At 39.2% G+C, this 18,472-nt stretch overlaps 1 protein-coding gene across 2 annotated transcripts in view; it reads right to left on the reverse strand.

Moving 5' to 3' along the window:
- Positions 1-18,472, reverse strand: part of INTS7 (integrator complex subunit 7) — a 72,173-nt gene that overhangs the window by 27,141 nt on the left and 26,560 nt on the right. For both annotated transcript variants that reach the window (XM_024552369.4, XM_045188447.2), the window contains one exon: positions 845-962. In XM_024552369.4, coding sequence (XP_024408137.2) covers positions 845-962 — 118 coding nt within the window. The remainder of the gene's footprint in view (positions 1-844; positions 963-18,472) is intronic.

The raw sequence follows: 18,472 nt of genomic DNA on the forward strand, positions 1-18,472 counted from the left end.
GATTCTCCCACATCGCTCCTCCTTGTTCCGAGTTTCCAATTCAGTCTGTGGTATGGAAATGATTTAAGTAAATTCTGGCCACATGTGCACCTGAGGTGGCAGGGAGGCTTGGCAATAGAATATCAGGTCCTTTCAGCCTCCTATCCAGACTTACAGGTCAGGGAATTCCCTTTACTCAGTAAGTTCATAAGCTGTGAAACCATAAAAAGGACTAATGCACATTATAGTTCTTTAATTAATCCAAATCAAATTAGCTGACTACAAAAAAACAAAACAAAACAGATTCCATGAAATTTGAATTAAAATAAAACAAAAAAATTTTAGCTTGAAGTCTATTAGGTAAGTAAGCTCTTCACTGGGCATTACCAAAAGCATTGTGGAGCTAATTCATCTGGAATTAGGCAATCAGTAAGCATTACAGTAGGCATTATTGAACTGGGGTAAAGTTTTATTTTAACCATTTTCCAGAGTGATGTGTACCTAAAAGGTAGCATGACATTTGCTTTTAAAATTCACCATCACTTGGCCTTTGAAATGTACTTACATTTAAAGGGCACTTTAAGTTATAGACATATAAAAAGCAAACCAGCTATTTTAAGCATCCTTAAAAATATTGTTGCACCCACATATAATTAGAAAAAGAACAAATATAGAAAAATAACATCCTTCAGTTAAGATCAAGTATTCAAGGTTTTATTACCATAGGCATTACTCAAGAAATAATTTTCAAATAAATCATTAGCATGTAACAGATTCTCAAGCTGTACAGAGGGAGCAACCTGAAAATCGACATGAATTAAGGGATCAGCACATCATCCATGTACCATCTCCTTTCCCTCCTTACCCGAAGCTATGCTGAAATAATGTTTGACAGCGATGGTCCCTGAGAGCGTGGAAAGGACAGACAGCATCCCCAGTTTTAAGCTGTCGTAAGGAGTCTGGAGGGCACATTCACAGAGTGCCTGAAACGCAGAAGGAGAGGAACTTAAAACCTAAAGCATCGACATACTTTAAAAGTGCCTGCTCATTTTACATCTTCTAGCTTTTAAAAAATATATGTATTAATGTCTTTTTTCCACGATAAAGAACCAGTTGAACTGCCACAGCCAAGAGGAGCCGAAAGAGACACGTTAGCTAAATACAATGCAGTATCCTAGATGGGGTCGTGGAACAGAAAAAGGACATTAGGCTATAACTAAGGAAATCTGAACAAAGTATGAACCTTGGTTAAAAGTAATAATGTATCAATATCGATCAACTGTAAGGAATGTACCATATTAATGTAAAATATCAATGACAGGAGGAACTGGGTATGGGGTGTGGACGAACCCTTTGTACTATCTTCTCCACTTTTCTGTAAATCTGCACCTATTCTAAAAAATAAAGACTTTTAAAAAAGTCATCATGTGTACTATTTAGTCCTCGCAAACAGAACTTCCGCCACATTTTGCTTACCTAATAGATATGAATAATAGTTCATATACGTAGATTTTATCTTTTTAAATATTTTATTTATTTTTGGAGAGAGAAGGGAGGGAGAAAGACAGGGAGAGAAACATGGATGTGTGAGAGAAACATCGAATGGCTGCCTCTCACACGCCCCCCAACCAGGAACCCGGTCTGCAACCCAGGCAAGTGCCCTGACTGGGAACCTTCCCAGTCAAACCGGCGACCTTCCAGTTTGCAGGTGGATGCCCAACCCACTGAGCTGTAACAGTTAGGGCCATATAAGTATGTTTAAAAAAAATAGTAGAGTGTGACATTCCATCTAGTTTATACCGAGTGACCTATTATCCTCCTCCCATTTCGGTCATTTACTCCTTACTGAGGTGGTCTGAACTATTACCAAAACAAGATGCCAGGGGTTTGCTCAATGCGGCGAGCTCTACATACACGCTCCTGACACAGGGCTGCTTCATTCTGCACTGTACTCTTACGACTCCGACAAGACTGCATGTAATATAAATGGCCCAATAACTGCCCTGTTAAACTGAACTGAGTCCAGTTCTCCCACAAAGATTCAGAAAATGAGCAAAGACTAGGGGAAACATTAAAAATAAAATTCCAGAAAGGTTAAATTAAACAACGAATTTAACCCAAATGAAAACATTGACAAAATTTGGGGGTAAGGATAAGTTAGATAATCTGCTTTTAAAGACTATACAGAAAAAAATCCGAAAAGATTCTGACAAAGTATAAAGAGGGGCCTAAAGAACAAGCCCTACTAAATATTAAAATGTTAACAAATCCACAGAAGTCACAAAAGTCTTTTCCTACTCACAAAAATCAATGAAAGAAAACTGGTCCCAGAAACAGATTCAAATACCCACTAGAATTTAATGTATGACGATGGCATTTCAGATCAAAGGGACTATTCAATAGGCAGTTCAAGGAGAACTGGCCAGTCACCTTGCTTGGTAAATAAAACTAGACCTTTGTTTCTTTTTTATGGCAAATTAAAAAAAGAAAGAAACTATAAAAATCACAGATGTTATAAAAATGGCTTTTAAATATAAGATGTTAAACCTCACTCACAATTTGAAAAATTTAAATTAAGAGTTGCTTTTCACCAGTCAGAACGGCCAAGATTAGAGTTTAGTAATACACAGCCGTGAACACAGTATGGGAAACAGGCATGGTCACACCTGTTGATAGAAGGGTAAGACAGTATAAACCTCGCGGTGGGTAACTGGTGTTAAATCTCAACATTTTCAATGTGTATGTCATTAGACCACCAAATTCTTCTTTTTTTACATACCCCAAACCCCCACCTGGCAACCACCACACTATTGTCCATGTGCATGAGATTTTTCTCTTTTTTTCCCTTTTTGTTCAATCCCTCCAACCCCCACGCCCAGCTCTCAACCTGTTCTCTATCTATGAGTCTGTCACTATTTTGCTTGTTAATTCATTAGATTCCACACATGAGTGAAAGCATTTGGTACTTGTCTTTCTCTGACTGGCTTATTTCACTTAGCATAATGTTCTCCAGGTCCACCCATGTTGTCGAAAAGGGTAAGATTTCCCTTTTTTTTTTTTTTAAACAACTTTTAAATCTTGGCTATTGTAAATAATGCTGCAATGAACATAGGGGTGCATATATTCTTTTGAATTAGTGTTTCAGGTTTCTTTAGATAGATTCCCAGAAGTGGAATTGCTGAGTCATAAGACAGTTCCATTTCCACTTTTTTTGAGGAAACTCCATACTGCTTTCCACAGTGGCTGCGCCAGTCTGCATTCCCACCAACAGTGTACTAGGGTTCCCCATTCTCCACATCCTCACCAACACTTGTTGTTTGTTGATTTATTAATGACAGCCACTTTGACAGGTGTGAGGTGGTATCTCACTGTGGTCTCAATCTGCATTCCTCTGATGCTTAGTGGTGTTGCATGTCTTTTCATGCATCTATTGGCTATGTGTATGTCCTGTTTGCAGAAGTGTCTATTCGGGTCCTCTGCCCATTTTTTAATTGGACTTTTGATTTGGGGGGTTGAGTTTTGTAAGTTCTTCATAAATTTTGGATATTAACCCCTTATCAGATGTATCATTGGCAAATATGTTCTCCGACTCAATGGGGTTTCTCTTCATTTTGATGATGGTTCCTTTGATATGCAAACCTTTTTAGATTGATGTAGTCCCATTTTTTAATTGTTTCTTTTGTTTCCTTTGCAGGAGAAGATAAATCAGAAAAAATATTGCTATAAGAAATGCCCGAGATTTTACTGCCTGTTTTCTTCTATGATTTTTATGGTTTTGAGTCTAACAGTTAAGTCTTTACATTTGAGTTTACTCTTGTGTATGGTGTAAGAAGGTCCCAAATTCTTCATTTAGAAATATATGTTCATAAAGGTGATTTTTTTTTTTTTTTACAGACTAGTCAATATAGCAATGTAAACAATACCAGTAAGTACTGGAAACTAGTCTAACGACCTCATAACTGGGAACTGGGAACATAAAGGGAGCACCACACAGCTGGTAAAAGAATGCAGTAGAACTACCTGCTTATACGAGAAGTTCCCCTAAGACAGGGGTGTCAAACTCATTTTCACTGGGGGCCACATCAGCCTCGTGGTTGCCTTCAAAGAGACGAAATAATTTCAGGACTGTATAAATGTAACTACTCCTTAACTGTTAAGGAGCTGAAATTACATTTGGCCCTTTGAAGGCAACTGCGAGGCTGATGTAGCCCCCGATGAAAATGAGTTTGACACCCCTGCCCTAAGTTGTACTTACTGTTCAGCGATAAAAGGTTCAGAACATGCATACTGTGTATTTTCATTTGTACAGAAAATAAAAGAGAAATACACATGCCTGCAAATGGATGAAAAATTCAGGAAGGACCTGGGAAGGGATGGAATGCAGACTTATATTTCACTCACTGTATACCTCTGAACCCTGTTACTTCTTCATCATGTGATATATACTTTTTCAGTGAAAAGAAAAACCTATTTAATAACACTGATAGAAGCAGCAGCAAAATACTATCATGGAAGAAACAGAAGTGAATCTGAAAGAAAGAGTAGTTTTCTGGTAATGGAAGGAAACACAGGCTAGGTGATACAAATAAGAACTGTGGCAATTAGGCTGTGACAATTAGGAATATGGAGTGTTCACTGGTGGCCTAAGAAGAGGTACATCCAAAAGGGATGAAGAAAAAGAGAGAACACTGAATAGGGAAGATTAGGCTAGATTATAGAGGGTCTTGAAAGTTAGGCGGAGTTTTAAACTTGATGAGAAAAGAAACAGGAAGCCACTGGAGAGGAATAATGCCATCTGAAGTGCCAGGGGAGATTATTCTGGCAATGGTCAACAGAACAAGTTAACAGAAAGAGTTGAAAGTTAAGGACCAACCTGTAGTTTATAGCAATAATTCAGGCAGGTGGTAATGGTGGCCTGAACTAGAGCCTGGCAGTAGGAATGGAAAACAGAGGAGGACTCTGTTTTACTCTGAGATACATTTGGAAAGAAATTATACAGGGTGGGGCAAAAATAGGTTTACAGTTATTCATATGGAAAATAATGCAATAAGTAATAGTACAAGAATAAACTCTGTTTTGAGACTTCACAAGTGTAAACCTACTTTTGCCCCACCCTGTGTATCAGGGAATGAACACGAAGGACTCCATGATTTTTACAAAATTCCAAACCTGGTGACCAGAGACTGCTGATTCCATTTACAAAGATTAAAAGTGTATGGGGATAAGTTAATTTCAGAAGAAGGACAGGAAATAGGAAGACTAGGAAATCTAAGAAGAAATATCCACCAGGCATTTGGAATTGGAGATGTGATTTTTTCAAGGAAAGACTTGCATTAGAATTCTGGCTCTGCCACTTACCATCTCTGTGATCTGAGCCAACTACTGAAACCTCTGAGTCTCAACTTCTCTGTAAAATGGAGGTAAAGATTTACACAGAATTGTTCTCATATAAAACATCTCTGGAAAAGTATACATGAACTCAGACAATGGTTGCCACTGGGCAAAGGAGATTAGTGGATAGCAGAACAGATAATGGGAAATACTTTACTCTATATTCTTTTGTGGCTTTTGATTTTTGACATGTGAATGTACTGGCATTAAGTGAATTAAAATTTAAAATATAAGTGGGGATCATATCTGTTATCTGTAAGACTGAACAGCTTGAGAGTCAACGCACTCTGCAATCCCTACTGGCTGCTATGCTGGAGATCAGTTCAGAAGCTCAGTACAAGAACTAGACTGTAGAAGAATGCACACACTTCTGTTAAGGGAAGCTACCAGAATGGTGGAAAAGAAATGGAAGAAAGCACCTAGGGTCAGAGACTAAACTCTGAGGAAAAGGGGCAGTGAAGAACACAGAGAAGGTACAGTTAAGAGAATGAAGAGTGAGGACAGTTAGTGCCAAAGAAACCAAAAGAAGTACTTTAACAGTGTCAAATGTGTTAGAGAGGACAGATGATAAAAGCAGAAAAGGCCTTGGATTTAGCAGTAAGTTCCTTTTAAGTGCCTAAGCAAAGTGATAGGGAAACAGATCGAAAGCAAGTGTATTAAAGAAAGCAGGGGACAAGGAAATAAAAGCAGACATAGGTGCTGTTTTTGAAGTTCAAAAAAAAAAGCATTTTTTAAAAATTGACTGTGATTAGGTAATTGTTATTATTTATTTATTTATTTAAATACTTAGGCTATTTCCATTTAACCACTTTTTATTGCCTAAACAGTCCTGCCTGTACCGTTAATTAGCATGTGCTTAGGAATAATCTCACCCAAAGAGCCCCAGAGGTTAAGGACTATGTCCTGTGTTTATATGTATTCAAAATTATGTCTTGTAGAATGCTCTGTGTATAACAGACATTTAACCTTTTGGTATAACCAAGAAGGAAATAAGGCATTTATATATGACAATGATATTAATAATCTTTTTTTTTTTTTTTTTTTTTTTTTTTTTTTTTTATTGTTATTTAATTACAGTTGTATGCCTTTTCCCCCATCCCTTCACCCCACCCCAGGTGAACCCACTTCCCTCCCCCCTCTCCACCCTCCCCCTTGGATTTGTTCATGTGTCCTTTATAGTAGTTCCTGTAATCCCCTCTGCCTACTGTCCCCGCCCCCACCCCCCACCCCCGCCCTTGCTATTGTTACATTGTTCTTAACTTCAATGTCTCTGGTTATATTTTGTTTGCTTTTTCCTTCTATTGCTTATGTTCCAGTTAAAGGTGAGATCATATGGTATTTGTCCCTCACTTCCTGGCTTATTTCACTTAGCATAATGCTCTCCAGTTTCATCCATGCTGTTGCAAAGGGTATAAGCTCCTTCTTTCTCTCTGCTGCGTAGAATTCCATTGTGTAAATATACCATAGTTTTTGGATCCACTCGTTTGCTGATGGGCACTTCGGTTGCTTCCAGTATTTGGCTATTGTAAATTGTGCTGCTATGAACATTGGGGTGCACAGATTCTTTTGGATTGGTGTTTCAGTGTTCTTAGGGTATAATCCCAGCAGTGGAATTGCTGGGTCAAAGGGCAGTTCCATTTTTAGTTTTCTGAGGAAATTCCATATTGTTTTCCACAGTGGCCTCACCAGTCTGCATTCCCACCAACAGTGCACTAGGGTTCCCTTTTCTCCGCATCCTCTCCAACATTTGTTTGTGGATTTGTTTATGTTGGCCATTCTGACTGGTGTGAGATGATACCTCATTGTGGTTTTAATTTGCATCTCTCTGATGGCTAGTGATGCTGAGCATCTTTTCATATGTCTCTGGGCCTTCTGTATGTCTTCCTTGGAGAAGTGTCTGTTCAAGTCCTTTGCCCATTTTTTAATTGGGTTGTTTGTCTTCCTGGAGTGGAGTCGTGTGAGTTCTTTATATATTTTGGAGATCAGGCCCTTGTCTGAGGTATCATTGGCAAATATGCTTTCCCATATTGTTGGTTCTCTTTGTAATTTGGTGCTGTTTTCTTTAGCCATGCAGAAGCTTTTTATTTTGATGAGGTCCCATTTGTTTATTCTTTCCTTTATGTCCCTTGCTTTAGGGGATGTGTCTGTGAGGATGTTGCTGCGTGGAATGTCTGAGATTTTCCTGCCAATGTTTTCTTCAAGGACTTTTATGGTGTTACGGCTTATATTTAAGTCTTTTATCCATCTTGAGTTTATTTTCGTGTATGGCGTAAGTTGGTGATCGAGTTTCATTTTTTTGCACGTAGCTGTCCAGATCTCCCAACACCATCTGTTGAAGAGACTGTTTTTGCTCCATTTTATGCTCCTGCCTCCTTTGTCAAATATTAATTGATCGTATAGATTTGAGTTTATTTCTGGGCTCTCTATTCTGTTCCATTGGTCTATGAGCCTGTTTTTATGCCAGTACCAGGCTGTTTTGATTACCGTTGCCTTGTAATACAGTTTGATATCAGGTATTGTGATACCTCCTGCTTTGTCCTTCTTTCTCAAAATTGCTGCTGCTATTCGAGGTCGTTTATGGTTCCATATGAATTTCTGTAATGTTTGTTCTATATCTGTGAAATATGTCATGGGTACTCTAATAGGGATTGCATTGAATCTATAAATTGCTTTGGGTAGTATGGCCATTTTGATGATGTTAATTCTTCCAATCCATGAACATGGTACATGCTTCCATTTGTTTGTATCTTCCTTAATTTCTTTCTTCAGTGTTGTATAGTTTTCTGAGTACAGGTCTTTTACCTCCTTGGTTAGGTTTATTCCTAGGTACTTTATTTTTCTTGTTGCTATATCGAATGGGATTTTTTTCCTGATTTGTGTTTCTGCAGTTTCGTTGTTGGTGTACAGGAATGCCTTTGATTTCTGGGTATTGACTCTGTATCCAGCTATTTTGCCAAATTCATTTATTAGGTCGAGTAGTTTTTGAGTGGAGTCTATAGGGTTTTCCATGTACACTATCATGTCGTCTGCAAACAGTGACAGTTTCATTTCCTCCTTTCCAATTTGGATGCCTTTTATTGCTTTTTCTTGTCTGATTGCTGTGGCTAGGACTTCCAATACTATGTTGAATAGGAGTGGTGAGAGAGGGCATCCTTGTCTTGTTCCTGATCTTAGTGGGAAAGCTCTAAGTTTTTGTCCATTGAATGTGATGCTGGCTGTAGGTCTCTCATATATGGCCTTAATTATGTTGAGGACTGCTCCCTTTATTCCCACTTGGCTGAGTGTTTTTATCAGAAATGGGTGCTGTATCTTATCGAATGCTTTTTCCGCATCTATTGATATGATCATGTGATTTTTGTCTTTGCTGTTGTTGATGTGATGTATTATGTTTATTGATTTGCGAATATTGTACCATCCTTGCATCCCTGGGATGAATCCCACTTGGTCATGGTGGATGATCTTTTTAATATATTGCTGGATGCGGTTCGCTAATATTTTGTTGAGAATTTTAGCGTCTATGTTCATCAGCGATATTGGCCTGAAGTTTTCTTTCTTCGTTGTGTCTTTATCTGGTTTTGGGATTAGGATGATGTTGGCTTCATAAAAAGAGTTTGGGAGTCTTCCATCAGTTTGGATTTTTTCGAATAGTCTGTGAAGGATAGGGGTTAGTTCTTCCTTAAATGCTTTGTAGAAATCTCCTGTGAAACCATCTGGTCCAGGGCTTTTGTGTGATGGGAGTTTCTTGATGACTGCTTCAATTTCCTTTGCTGATATTGGTCTGTTCAGGTTTTCTGCTTCTTCTTCAGTCAGTTTTGGAAGATTATATTTTTCTAGAAATGTGTCCATTTCATCTAGGTTTTCAAATTTCTTAGCATATAGGTCTTCATAGTAATTTCTTACGATCCTTTGTATTTCTGTGGTATCAGTTGTAATCTCTCCACTTTCATTTCTAATTCTGTTTATTTGGATCCTCTCTCTTTTCTTCTTGATAAGCCTACTTAAAGGCTTGTCGATTTTGTTTATCTTTTCAAAGAACCAGCTTCTGGATTCATTGATCCTTACAATTGTGCTTTTAGTCTCTATGTCATTTAGTTCTGCTCTGATCTTGGTTATTTCCTTCCTTCTGCTTGCTCTGGGCTGTCTTTGTTGTTGTTCCTCCAGTTCTTGTAGGCGTAGGGTTAGGTTGTTTGTGTGAACTGTTTCTAACTTCTTAAGGTAGGCCTGTATTGCTATGAACTTCCCTCTCAGGACTGCCTTAGCTGTGTCCCATAGGTTTTGGGTTGTTGTGAGTTCGTTTTCATTTGTTTCCAGGAAGTTTTTGATTTCTTCCCTAATCTCGTTCTTGACCCATTCATTGTTTAATAGCATGCTATTCAGTCTCCATGATTTTGAGTGTTTTGGGTTTTTACCCTTGGGGTTGGTTTCTAGTTTCAGACCCTTGTGGTCAGAGAAGATGCTTGATATGATTTCAATTTTCTTGAATTTGTTGAGGGTTGCTTTGTGTCCTATCATGTGGTCTATCTTTGAAAAAGATCCATGGACACTTGAAAAGAATGTGTATTTTGCTTCTTTGGGATGAAAAGCTCTGTATATATCAGTTAAGTCCATTTCCTCTAGGGTATTGTTAAGTGACACAATATCTTTGTTAATCTTTTGTTTGGAAGACCTGTCCATTTTTGATAGTGGGGTGTTAAAATCCCCTACTATAATTGTGTTGCTGTCAATATCTTTCTTGAAATCCTCCAAGATTTTCTTTATGTATTTGGGTGCTCCTATGTTGGGTGCATATATATTTATAATGTTTATGTCTTCTTGGTGGATTCTTCCTTTGAGTATTATGAAGTGACCTTCTGGGTCTCTCTTTATGGCCCTTCTTTGGAAGTCTATTTTGTCTGATATGAGTATTGCTACCCCTGCTTTTTTTTCCTGTCCGTTTGCTTGGAAAATTTGTTTCCAGCCCTTCACTTTCAGTCTGTGTGAGTCTTTTGTCCTGAGATGGGTTTCTTGTAGGCAGCATATGTGTGGGTCATGTTTTCTTATCCATTCAGCTGTTCTATGTCTTTTGATTGGAGCATTTAATCCATTTACATTTAAGGTTATTATCGATAGGTAGTTATTCATTGCCATTATTTCCTACCTGTGTTCCTCTGTCTTTCTCTTTTCCTTCCTTTCCTTAAAGCAGTCCCTTTAGCATCTCTTGCAGAGCTGGTTTGGTGGAGCTGTATTCTTTTAGACTTCTTTTGTCTGGGAAGCTCTTTATTTGGTCTTCTATCTTGATTGAGAGCCTTGCTGGGTAAAGTAGTCTTGGTTGGAGGCCTCTGGTTCTCATTACTTGGAATATTTTTTGCCATTCTCTTCTGGCTTGGAGCGTTTCCATTGAGAAGTCAGTTGCTAACCTTATTGGGGCTCCCTTGTATGTTACTTCCTTTTTCTCCCTTGCTGCCTTTAAGATCCTCTCTTTGTCTTGGAAATTTGCCATTTTAATTATGATGTGTCTTGCAGTGGGTCTCTTTGGGTTCCTCTTGTTTGGGACTCTCTGTGATTCCTGGATTTGGGTGACTTTTTCTCTCCTCAGATTAGGGAAATTTTCCATCATTACTTTTTCAAACAGGTTTTCTATCCCTTGCTCTTCTTCTTCTCCTTCTGGTATTCCTATTATACGGATGTTGTTACGTTTCATGTTGTCCTGCATTTCCCTTATTGCCTCTTCATTCTTTCTGAGCCTCTTTTCCTTTTCTTGTTCCTTCTGGGTGTTTTTTTCTACTTTATCCTCCAGCTCGCTGATCCGATCCTCTGCTTCATCAAGTCTGCTTTTAATTCCTTCTACTGTGTTCTTCAATTCAGAAATTGTATTCTTCATTTCCTCTTGGCTCTTGTTGATATTTTCTATTTCCTTTTTCATGTTGATATAGTTTGCAGTGAGTTCATTGTAGTTTCCTTGTAGTTTCTGGTAGTTCTCTTTGAGCTCAGAGAGCTCAGTGAGCTTCCTGATGACCATTGCTTTGAACTCAGTATCTGATAGTTGACTTGCCTCTTTTTCGGTTAGTATTCTTTCTGAAACTTCCTCCTTTCCTTTCATTTGGGAATTGTTTCTTTGTCTTCCCATTGTTTGTGAGGCTCTTCTTGTTGGCCTCTGCTTCTTAAATTGCTTTGTTCTGAATCCCTGGGTTTATGATATGAACTTCTATGGTAGAATGCCAATGGGATTCGGTGGTGCTGTCTCCTTACTCTCCTGTGCTCACTGGTCTTGAGCTGACGTTTATGTGTTTAACACGGTCTAACTCTAGTCTTTTCAGCACTCCAGGTTTTGTTGTCGCACCTGTGGGAAAAATAGAAAGGGGGGGAGAAAGAAAAGGAAAAAACAAACAAACAAACAAACAAACAAAAAAAACCAAAGATGGGAAGGAGGGAAAAAGGAAATAGGAAAGGAGGAAAGGGAGGAAGGAGGGAAGAAGGATTAAAGAAAGATCGGAGGCAAGATAAGAAGGAATTTTAACAAAAATTAAAACATAGAAATAGATAAAAGAAGGGAGGAAGAAGACATAAAAATGGTAAAGGATGGGAGGAAGAAGGAATGAAAGAAAAAAAAGAGAGAGAGAGGAAGAAGGAGTTCAGGGGGAAAGGAAAAGGGAAAAAAAAAAAAAAAAAAAAAAAAAAAAAAAAAAGGGGAAAAAAAAAAAAAAAAAAAATCTTCTGTTGGCTTTAAACCGTTCAGGTTATTTCTGCTGTTGTCCTGTCTGTGCAACGGGAGGCGGTGGTTGGAAGGATTGGTTTCACTTTTCTTCCTTCCTGGGTCACACTCTTCACTGTTTTGTAGGTGTGGTCCCTGGCAGGCAATCAGGCCGTTGATCAGCCAATCCAGCAGCTTTGTTCTTGGGACTCTCGAGTGGCCGCTCCAGCCGCTTTGGCTCCGGACGCGTGCGCGCGCAGCAGGGGAATCCAGCCGCTTCGGGTTTGTGACGTTATTTGGGCTCTGAGCGCGCAGCCGGCCGACCGATCGAGCCGCCCAGGCTAGGGAGGCTGGCGCGCCGCAAACTGCTGGTTCAGCCGCCTTGGTGTTACGTCTCTCGCCAGCCCCTTTGTGCTTGGGAAGTGCGCATCCAGCCGGCCCTACGCTTGGTGAGCGCGCAGCCCGCCGCCGAGCCAGAGGCTCTATGCTTGGGGGCCCGATCCAGCTGTCCGGGGCTTGAGACTCTCGGGTGGGCGGGGCCGCCCTGGGACCGAATCACGCGGTCCTCGGTTCCGAGGTTTTGGGTCTGTGGGTGGAGCAGCTAGTCTCTGCTCCAAAAGATCTCGGAGGTTTCAGGTGTGGGCGCCCCTCCGGGGTTTCATGTACGGGCCCCGTTCGCTAATCTGCGCGCGCGCTACCGCGCGCAACCGGACCTCAGGTGAGCGCCGGTGCTGCTTATCCCGCGTTCCCCGTTCGCAGTCCAGGGGCGGAGGGGGGAGGGGCGCCAGGGGCCTCGGCCACCACCGAGAGTTCTCTAACTAGCCCCTGAGTGTCTCTATTTTCTTTTTCTTTTTGAGAAATTCCTCCTTTTCAAGCCCCCCTGGTCCAATCAAGCACCTGGCTGCTCACAGCTCAGCCTGGCCCTCTCTCAGGACTCCTGCAGCAGCCCCTGCGCCAGAGCTGGCGCCTCTGCAGCCCTTGTACCGCGCGGTCCCGGGTCCCGGGGACCTTATTGTCCTTGAGCACTCTTCTTACCGTCAGATCTTTCAGTGTCCTCTATCTTTGGTCTCTAATCTTCGTATATGCTGGAGTACTGTTGGCTGTTCGCTCTGCTCCTCAGATCAGCTAGGTATTTCCCTGGCACTGAGGGGAAGTGAATTCTGCTCCCACCTATGTTGCCGCCATCTTCCAATCCCCGATATTAATAATCTTAAAGAAGCAAGAATTTTACCATCTGAGACACTGAACAAAATGTTTAGAAAATCTTATGATAAAATTATTTATAATGTTATCTTCTGTCACCTAGCACAGTATTGAGTACCTAAAATGCTCTCAGTGAATACGTGCTCATTTAAAGGTTCATTAATTCAAATTAGCAAGCTTAACAGAGCACATCACAAAGTTCCCCGGAGATGGTACATCAATCATATTTCAGTAACAAAATCTGGTTCACGTTTCTGTTTCAAGGATATCACCTATTACAAAATCGTTCTTACCAGGACCATTCCTATCAGCAAAAAGGAAAATCTAACTCTTCAAGCAGAGCCCCCTCTCCCATGCAGCACTGTCTTCCTCACTGACTGTTATGCCTGAGTTTCCTTATGCTGGTTTAACTCACTGCTCAAACGAGGCCTGTCCTGAATTACTGTTTTCTGGGTCAGTTCCTGAACAGGGGCTTCTCCTCTACTCTAGAATGGAACTGACCACCAGGGATGTGTTCCAGAAAAGACTGGCAAAAAGTTTATAATCTTTAAAGCAAAGAAAATGCTATGCTTAAAAGTATGCAGTGTCTGAGATATAACACCTCTAAATTTTCTGTTTCCACTGTACTAACTACAAAGAAAAAGATTATTAAAAGAATTCTCAGGCTTAACTTGTCATCCCTCCTAATGTCAAGTACAAATCTAACCTGGCAGGAGAGATATTGCCAAAAATAAAATTATGTCTTTGAGAATATCTAGAACTTTGTAACAGAAAAGTTGCATCAATCAAATCTCCTTTTCTGTAAGAATAGTGTAAACTATAATACAGATTAACACCAACTAAAATGGATATTTACCTTAGCAAGGCATAAATAACATCCAAAGAAAACATAAATATATGATAAATATTTGTGTTCCTAAAAATTAACTGGTTTTGATGACTTTTATAATAATACCCTATACTTGGGCCCTTCGTTCCATTGGGTTTCTGAAATATTCAGAATGAAAGCATTTCCTTTAAACCTGTTACACTTGATGCCATGTAGAATTATATTACTTACCAACACACTACTAAATTTGCTACTAAAAGTAATAATGAAATGGACACAATTTGCATTTGAAATACCAAAACTCCCAAAATCAACCAGCATTGATAAGACCCACTGAAAAGAAGGAAAGAAAGAAGGAAGTGAGAAAACAGAGAGGAGGAAGCCTTAGAAGAAGAAGAATTATTCTTGGTAATTGAGAGTAAAATTCAAATTTGAAATCAAAAAACTATTACCTTGTAAAGTGAATCATTAGAAATGTTTGCCTCTGCTCTATTTCACTGTTTTCAAAAATATAACTAGGTTTTGAAAAAACGATTACTTGACCACATCCAATTAGTGAAAGTTAACATGGTCAGGTTTTAGGCATAGTGGGAACAAATTCTTTGTGGGAAAGACAAATATTTAAAAGTATATATTTTAAATGAAAAGTAATCAATGTTTAACTAATAATTAATCAACTTTTCATAGGGCAATAACCATGTAATTGGAAATGCTCTCAGAATATTATTCCTGGGAAAAGTTCTACATTCAGATGGATTTATGGCACTTTTTAAAGCTATACCTTCAAGAGGTAGAAAGTTTCTATGTACATAGCTCTTAACCACTCCTGAATTTAGAAAGATCCCAATTCATTTTAAGGCAGCATAATGCCAACCCTACAATTTGTCAAAGGATACAAAAAAGAAAACTACAGAATAATCCTACCTTTAATATTGTTTCTTAGAGCTACTCTTATATAAGCATTTTTAGGTATATGCCAGGCACTACACACAGGGGTGGACTAAAGCAGGTTTTTGTATGGAAAAAAGACATGCAGGTTATGATTATTACCATCACTTTATTGACTCAAAAGAATGTTACAATGGCACAGGAGACCTACTTTTGCCCACCCCATGCATTGCTTCGCTCAACTACCTGGCAATCTCTAATACCCTAGTTTATTTGCATTTCTATTTCTCCTCAAACCTCTGGCTTTGCATCCTCCATTCTCACCCACACCTTAGGACCATGTTTGCACATGTGGTCTTCCCCTTTTCCTGCTGCCTTGTTTTTCCCCAGCATTATTATCTTTTCCAAGAACCCTGCTTTCTCAAGAGGTGCCCAAAGTAGAACAGCTTCAGTGTTGTCATTTTTGCCTCTAGCTATGCTGCAGGTTTCATTTGCTTCAGGACCCATCTGCTGATCTTTCTGGAGGTCCAGGGTATCTGTACAAGTCTCCCTCTAACATCATATAGGGTGGAGCAAAAGCAGGTTTACAGTTGTCTGTATGGAAAATACAATAATCAATAAGTAATAACACAAGAATAAACTCTGTGTTTTGCATGCTCACAACTGTAAACCTACTTTTGCCCCACCCTGTATTTCAAATGAATCCATTTTTTTCCCTATTGGCTTCCTGATAATACTTCCGATAAACGGATGACTTACAACTTCTAGATCTTCTGTAACTAAGGTAGATCTGTTCACTGAACTCCAGACTCCTAGGTCCGTGGCATATCCACTTGGATGTGTGACACTGGAAACTACATGCTCAGAACTGAACTCCTTCCTAATCTTCTAAAGAAAGAAGCCTCCCAGCGTTTTACCCATACCAAGTAAATTTTTTGAAGCCAAAAACCTCAGTCATCCTTTTTTCCTCCTCTACATATATCTGCCAGCAAATCAGTCAGCTTTGCCTTTAAAATGAGTCCAGCAGAAGGAAGGCTTGCTTGGGTGTGGTTGGTAGGGTATGTCACTGTTCACCTAAAATGTCATATGGTGTGCTTCAGGGTGATGTTATGTTACAGAATTACATGTTTACGATTTTGTAATAAAAAAAGGAGCGTTATTTGTGCCAGACCCAGAATATTATCAATTCTCGAGGACAACCCACTACACCCATGGTTCAGGCAACCATACTATTTTCTAACTGGCTTATTTATAATCATCTCCTAAACGTTCTGCTTCTGCCCTTGTGCCCCCTACAATGTAGTCTCAACATAGTTAGGCCAGAGTCTTTTTAACTCAAGTCAGATAAAATCCTCTGCCTGCTGCCCTCCATTCCCTGGTAACCACCATTTCACTCTCTGCTTTGACGAGCGTGGCCTTTTCAGCTTCCATAAGTGATGTGATACGGTATTTGTTTTTCTCTCTGACCTGGGGAGCGGGTAACTGGAGGGACAGGACAGATAACGTTCAAGGGCACCGACATGCACCAAGTGGTAAGTCGGTCCTGTAGATCTAACGTGCAGCATGGCACATATAGACAAAAATATTCAAACTTGCTAAGAGACTAGAACTCAATTATTCAACCACTAAAAAGAAATAATTACATAATATGATAGAGGTGCTAATTATTGCTATGATGACAATCATATTACAATATACAAATGTATCAAATTAACATGTATACCTTCATTGATACAATGTTACATGTCAGACATACTTCAATTTAAAAAAAAGACAATGTCCTCTGCTTCAAATTTTCCAGTGGCAGCCCATGCCATGCACAGTTAAAGCTAAAATCCTTACAAAGGACTCAGGGGCCATATATGATCTGCTCTCCCATCCAACCTTCCATCCAGTGGCATCTCCTACCCATCTCCCGTTTTATTACAGACACACTGACCTCACACTCACGCTGCTCCCTCTGCTGGTATACTCTCCTTTCAGAAGCACATGAAGTCAGTGCTTCCTCCTTTAGGTCCTTGCTCAATTGTCAATGCCCACATGAGGGCTTTCCTGACTGCCCCGTTTAAAACTCCATCTTCCACACTCACTAATCCTCTTCCCTGACTTTATTTTTTTCCACCCCATGTGTCACTACAGGACCTCTCTATGTAACAGAAGCAATGCAAATCTCCTCTAGAGGAATACACTTCACTCTGGGCCTTAAAGAATTCCCACACATACTTTTCCAAGGAAAATGAATAGCTCAAGGTAAAAACAACTAAGTATACAAGGAAAAAGGGTACAACACAGAACCAATAGTAATCAATAGGAGAGACAAATCTGAGAAGATTTTAGATAAGCTGGAGACATAATTAGTAAACCCAGAATACAGCATAAAAAGATAAGGAACACGGGGGATTAGTGGAGAAGGGCTAACATACATTTAACTGGAGATGCAGAGAGAAAAGCAAGAGAGACTGGCAACATCTGCAGGAATTATGTCTGACAATTTCCCAGAACTGTTGAAAGACACCAAACTTATAATTCAAGAAACTCAATAGTCTACATAGTTTAAATAGAAGAAATTCACAAAGAGACATTTCATAGTGAAACTGAAGAAAACCAAATTGCAGAGAAAATTTTAAGAGCAAGAGGAAAAAAATTCCTGGAAAAGAATACTGCTACTGCTCAGCAGTAACCATGGAAACCACTAGACAGTAGAATGGTATCCTCAATGCTGGGGGAATTCTATCACCAGTGAAAGTATCTTTAAGACTGAGAGTAAAATGAAGACATTTTCAGACAAGCCAATACTGAGGAACACAGACCCTCTCTAAAGGACTTTTCAAAGGCAGAAGGAAAAGTATCCCAGAGCCTGAGATGCAAGAAGAGCAAAGACAGTGGAAGGTCCTAAAAAACAATGAATTTATAAAACAATAACAAATTGTTTGACAAGAAAAAATAGAATTAAGACACATGACAACAATATATAAAAGTTTAGAGGGATGTAAATGCAATTAAAGTGTGTTCTAAGGTCAACAGAATTAACTGTAGATTTTCATAAAAAATATGCATGTTGTAATTTTTATGATAACTAAAATAATTAAAAAGTCTGTAAACTTCCAAACTATTCAAAGAAAAATAAATGGTAGATATTAAAAACAATCCAGAAGGTAGCCAATAAAAAGAGGAAGAAAGAACAGCAAAGACATAAAGAATACAAAAAATAGATTAAGATTTAAACCTTAATACATAATAAACCACAGTAAATGTACATGAACCAAACACTCCATTTTAAAATGACAAAGACTTCCAGGCTGGATTAAAGATAATCCAGTTAAATGCTGTTTATAAGACATCGGAAACATAATGATGCATAAAGGCTGGAAGTAAAAAGATGGCAAACAATCTACCATGTAAATATATCCAGGAGAAGGCTAAAGTAGCTATGGTAATATTAGACAAAACCAAGTAAGGCAAAAAACACATTTAAGAGACCTAAATAAAGATAAAGATAAAACATGTTCAGG

This window comes from Desmodus rotundus, chromosome 12 (assembly GCF_022682495.2).
Source record: "Desmodus rotundus isolate HL8 chromosome 12, HLdesRot8A.1, whole genome shotgun sequence".
Lineage (NCBI taxonomy): Eukaryota > Metazoa > Chordata > Mammalia > Chiroptera > Phyllostomidae > Desmodus > Desmodus rotundus.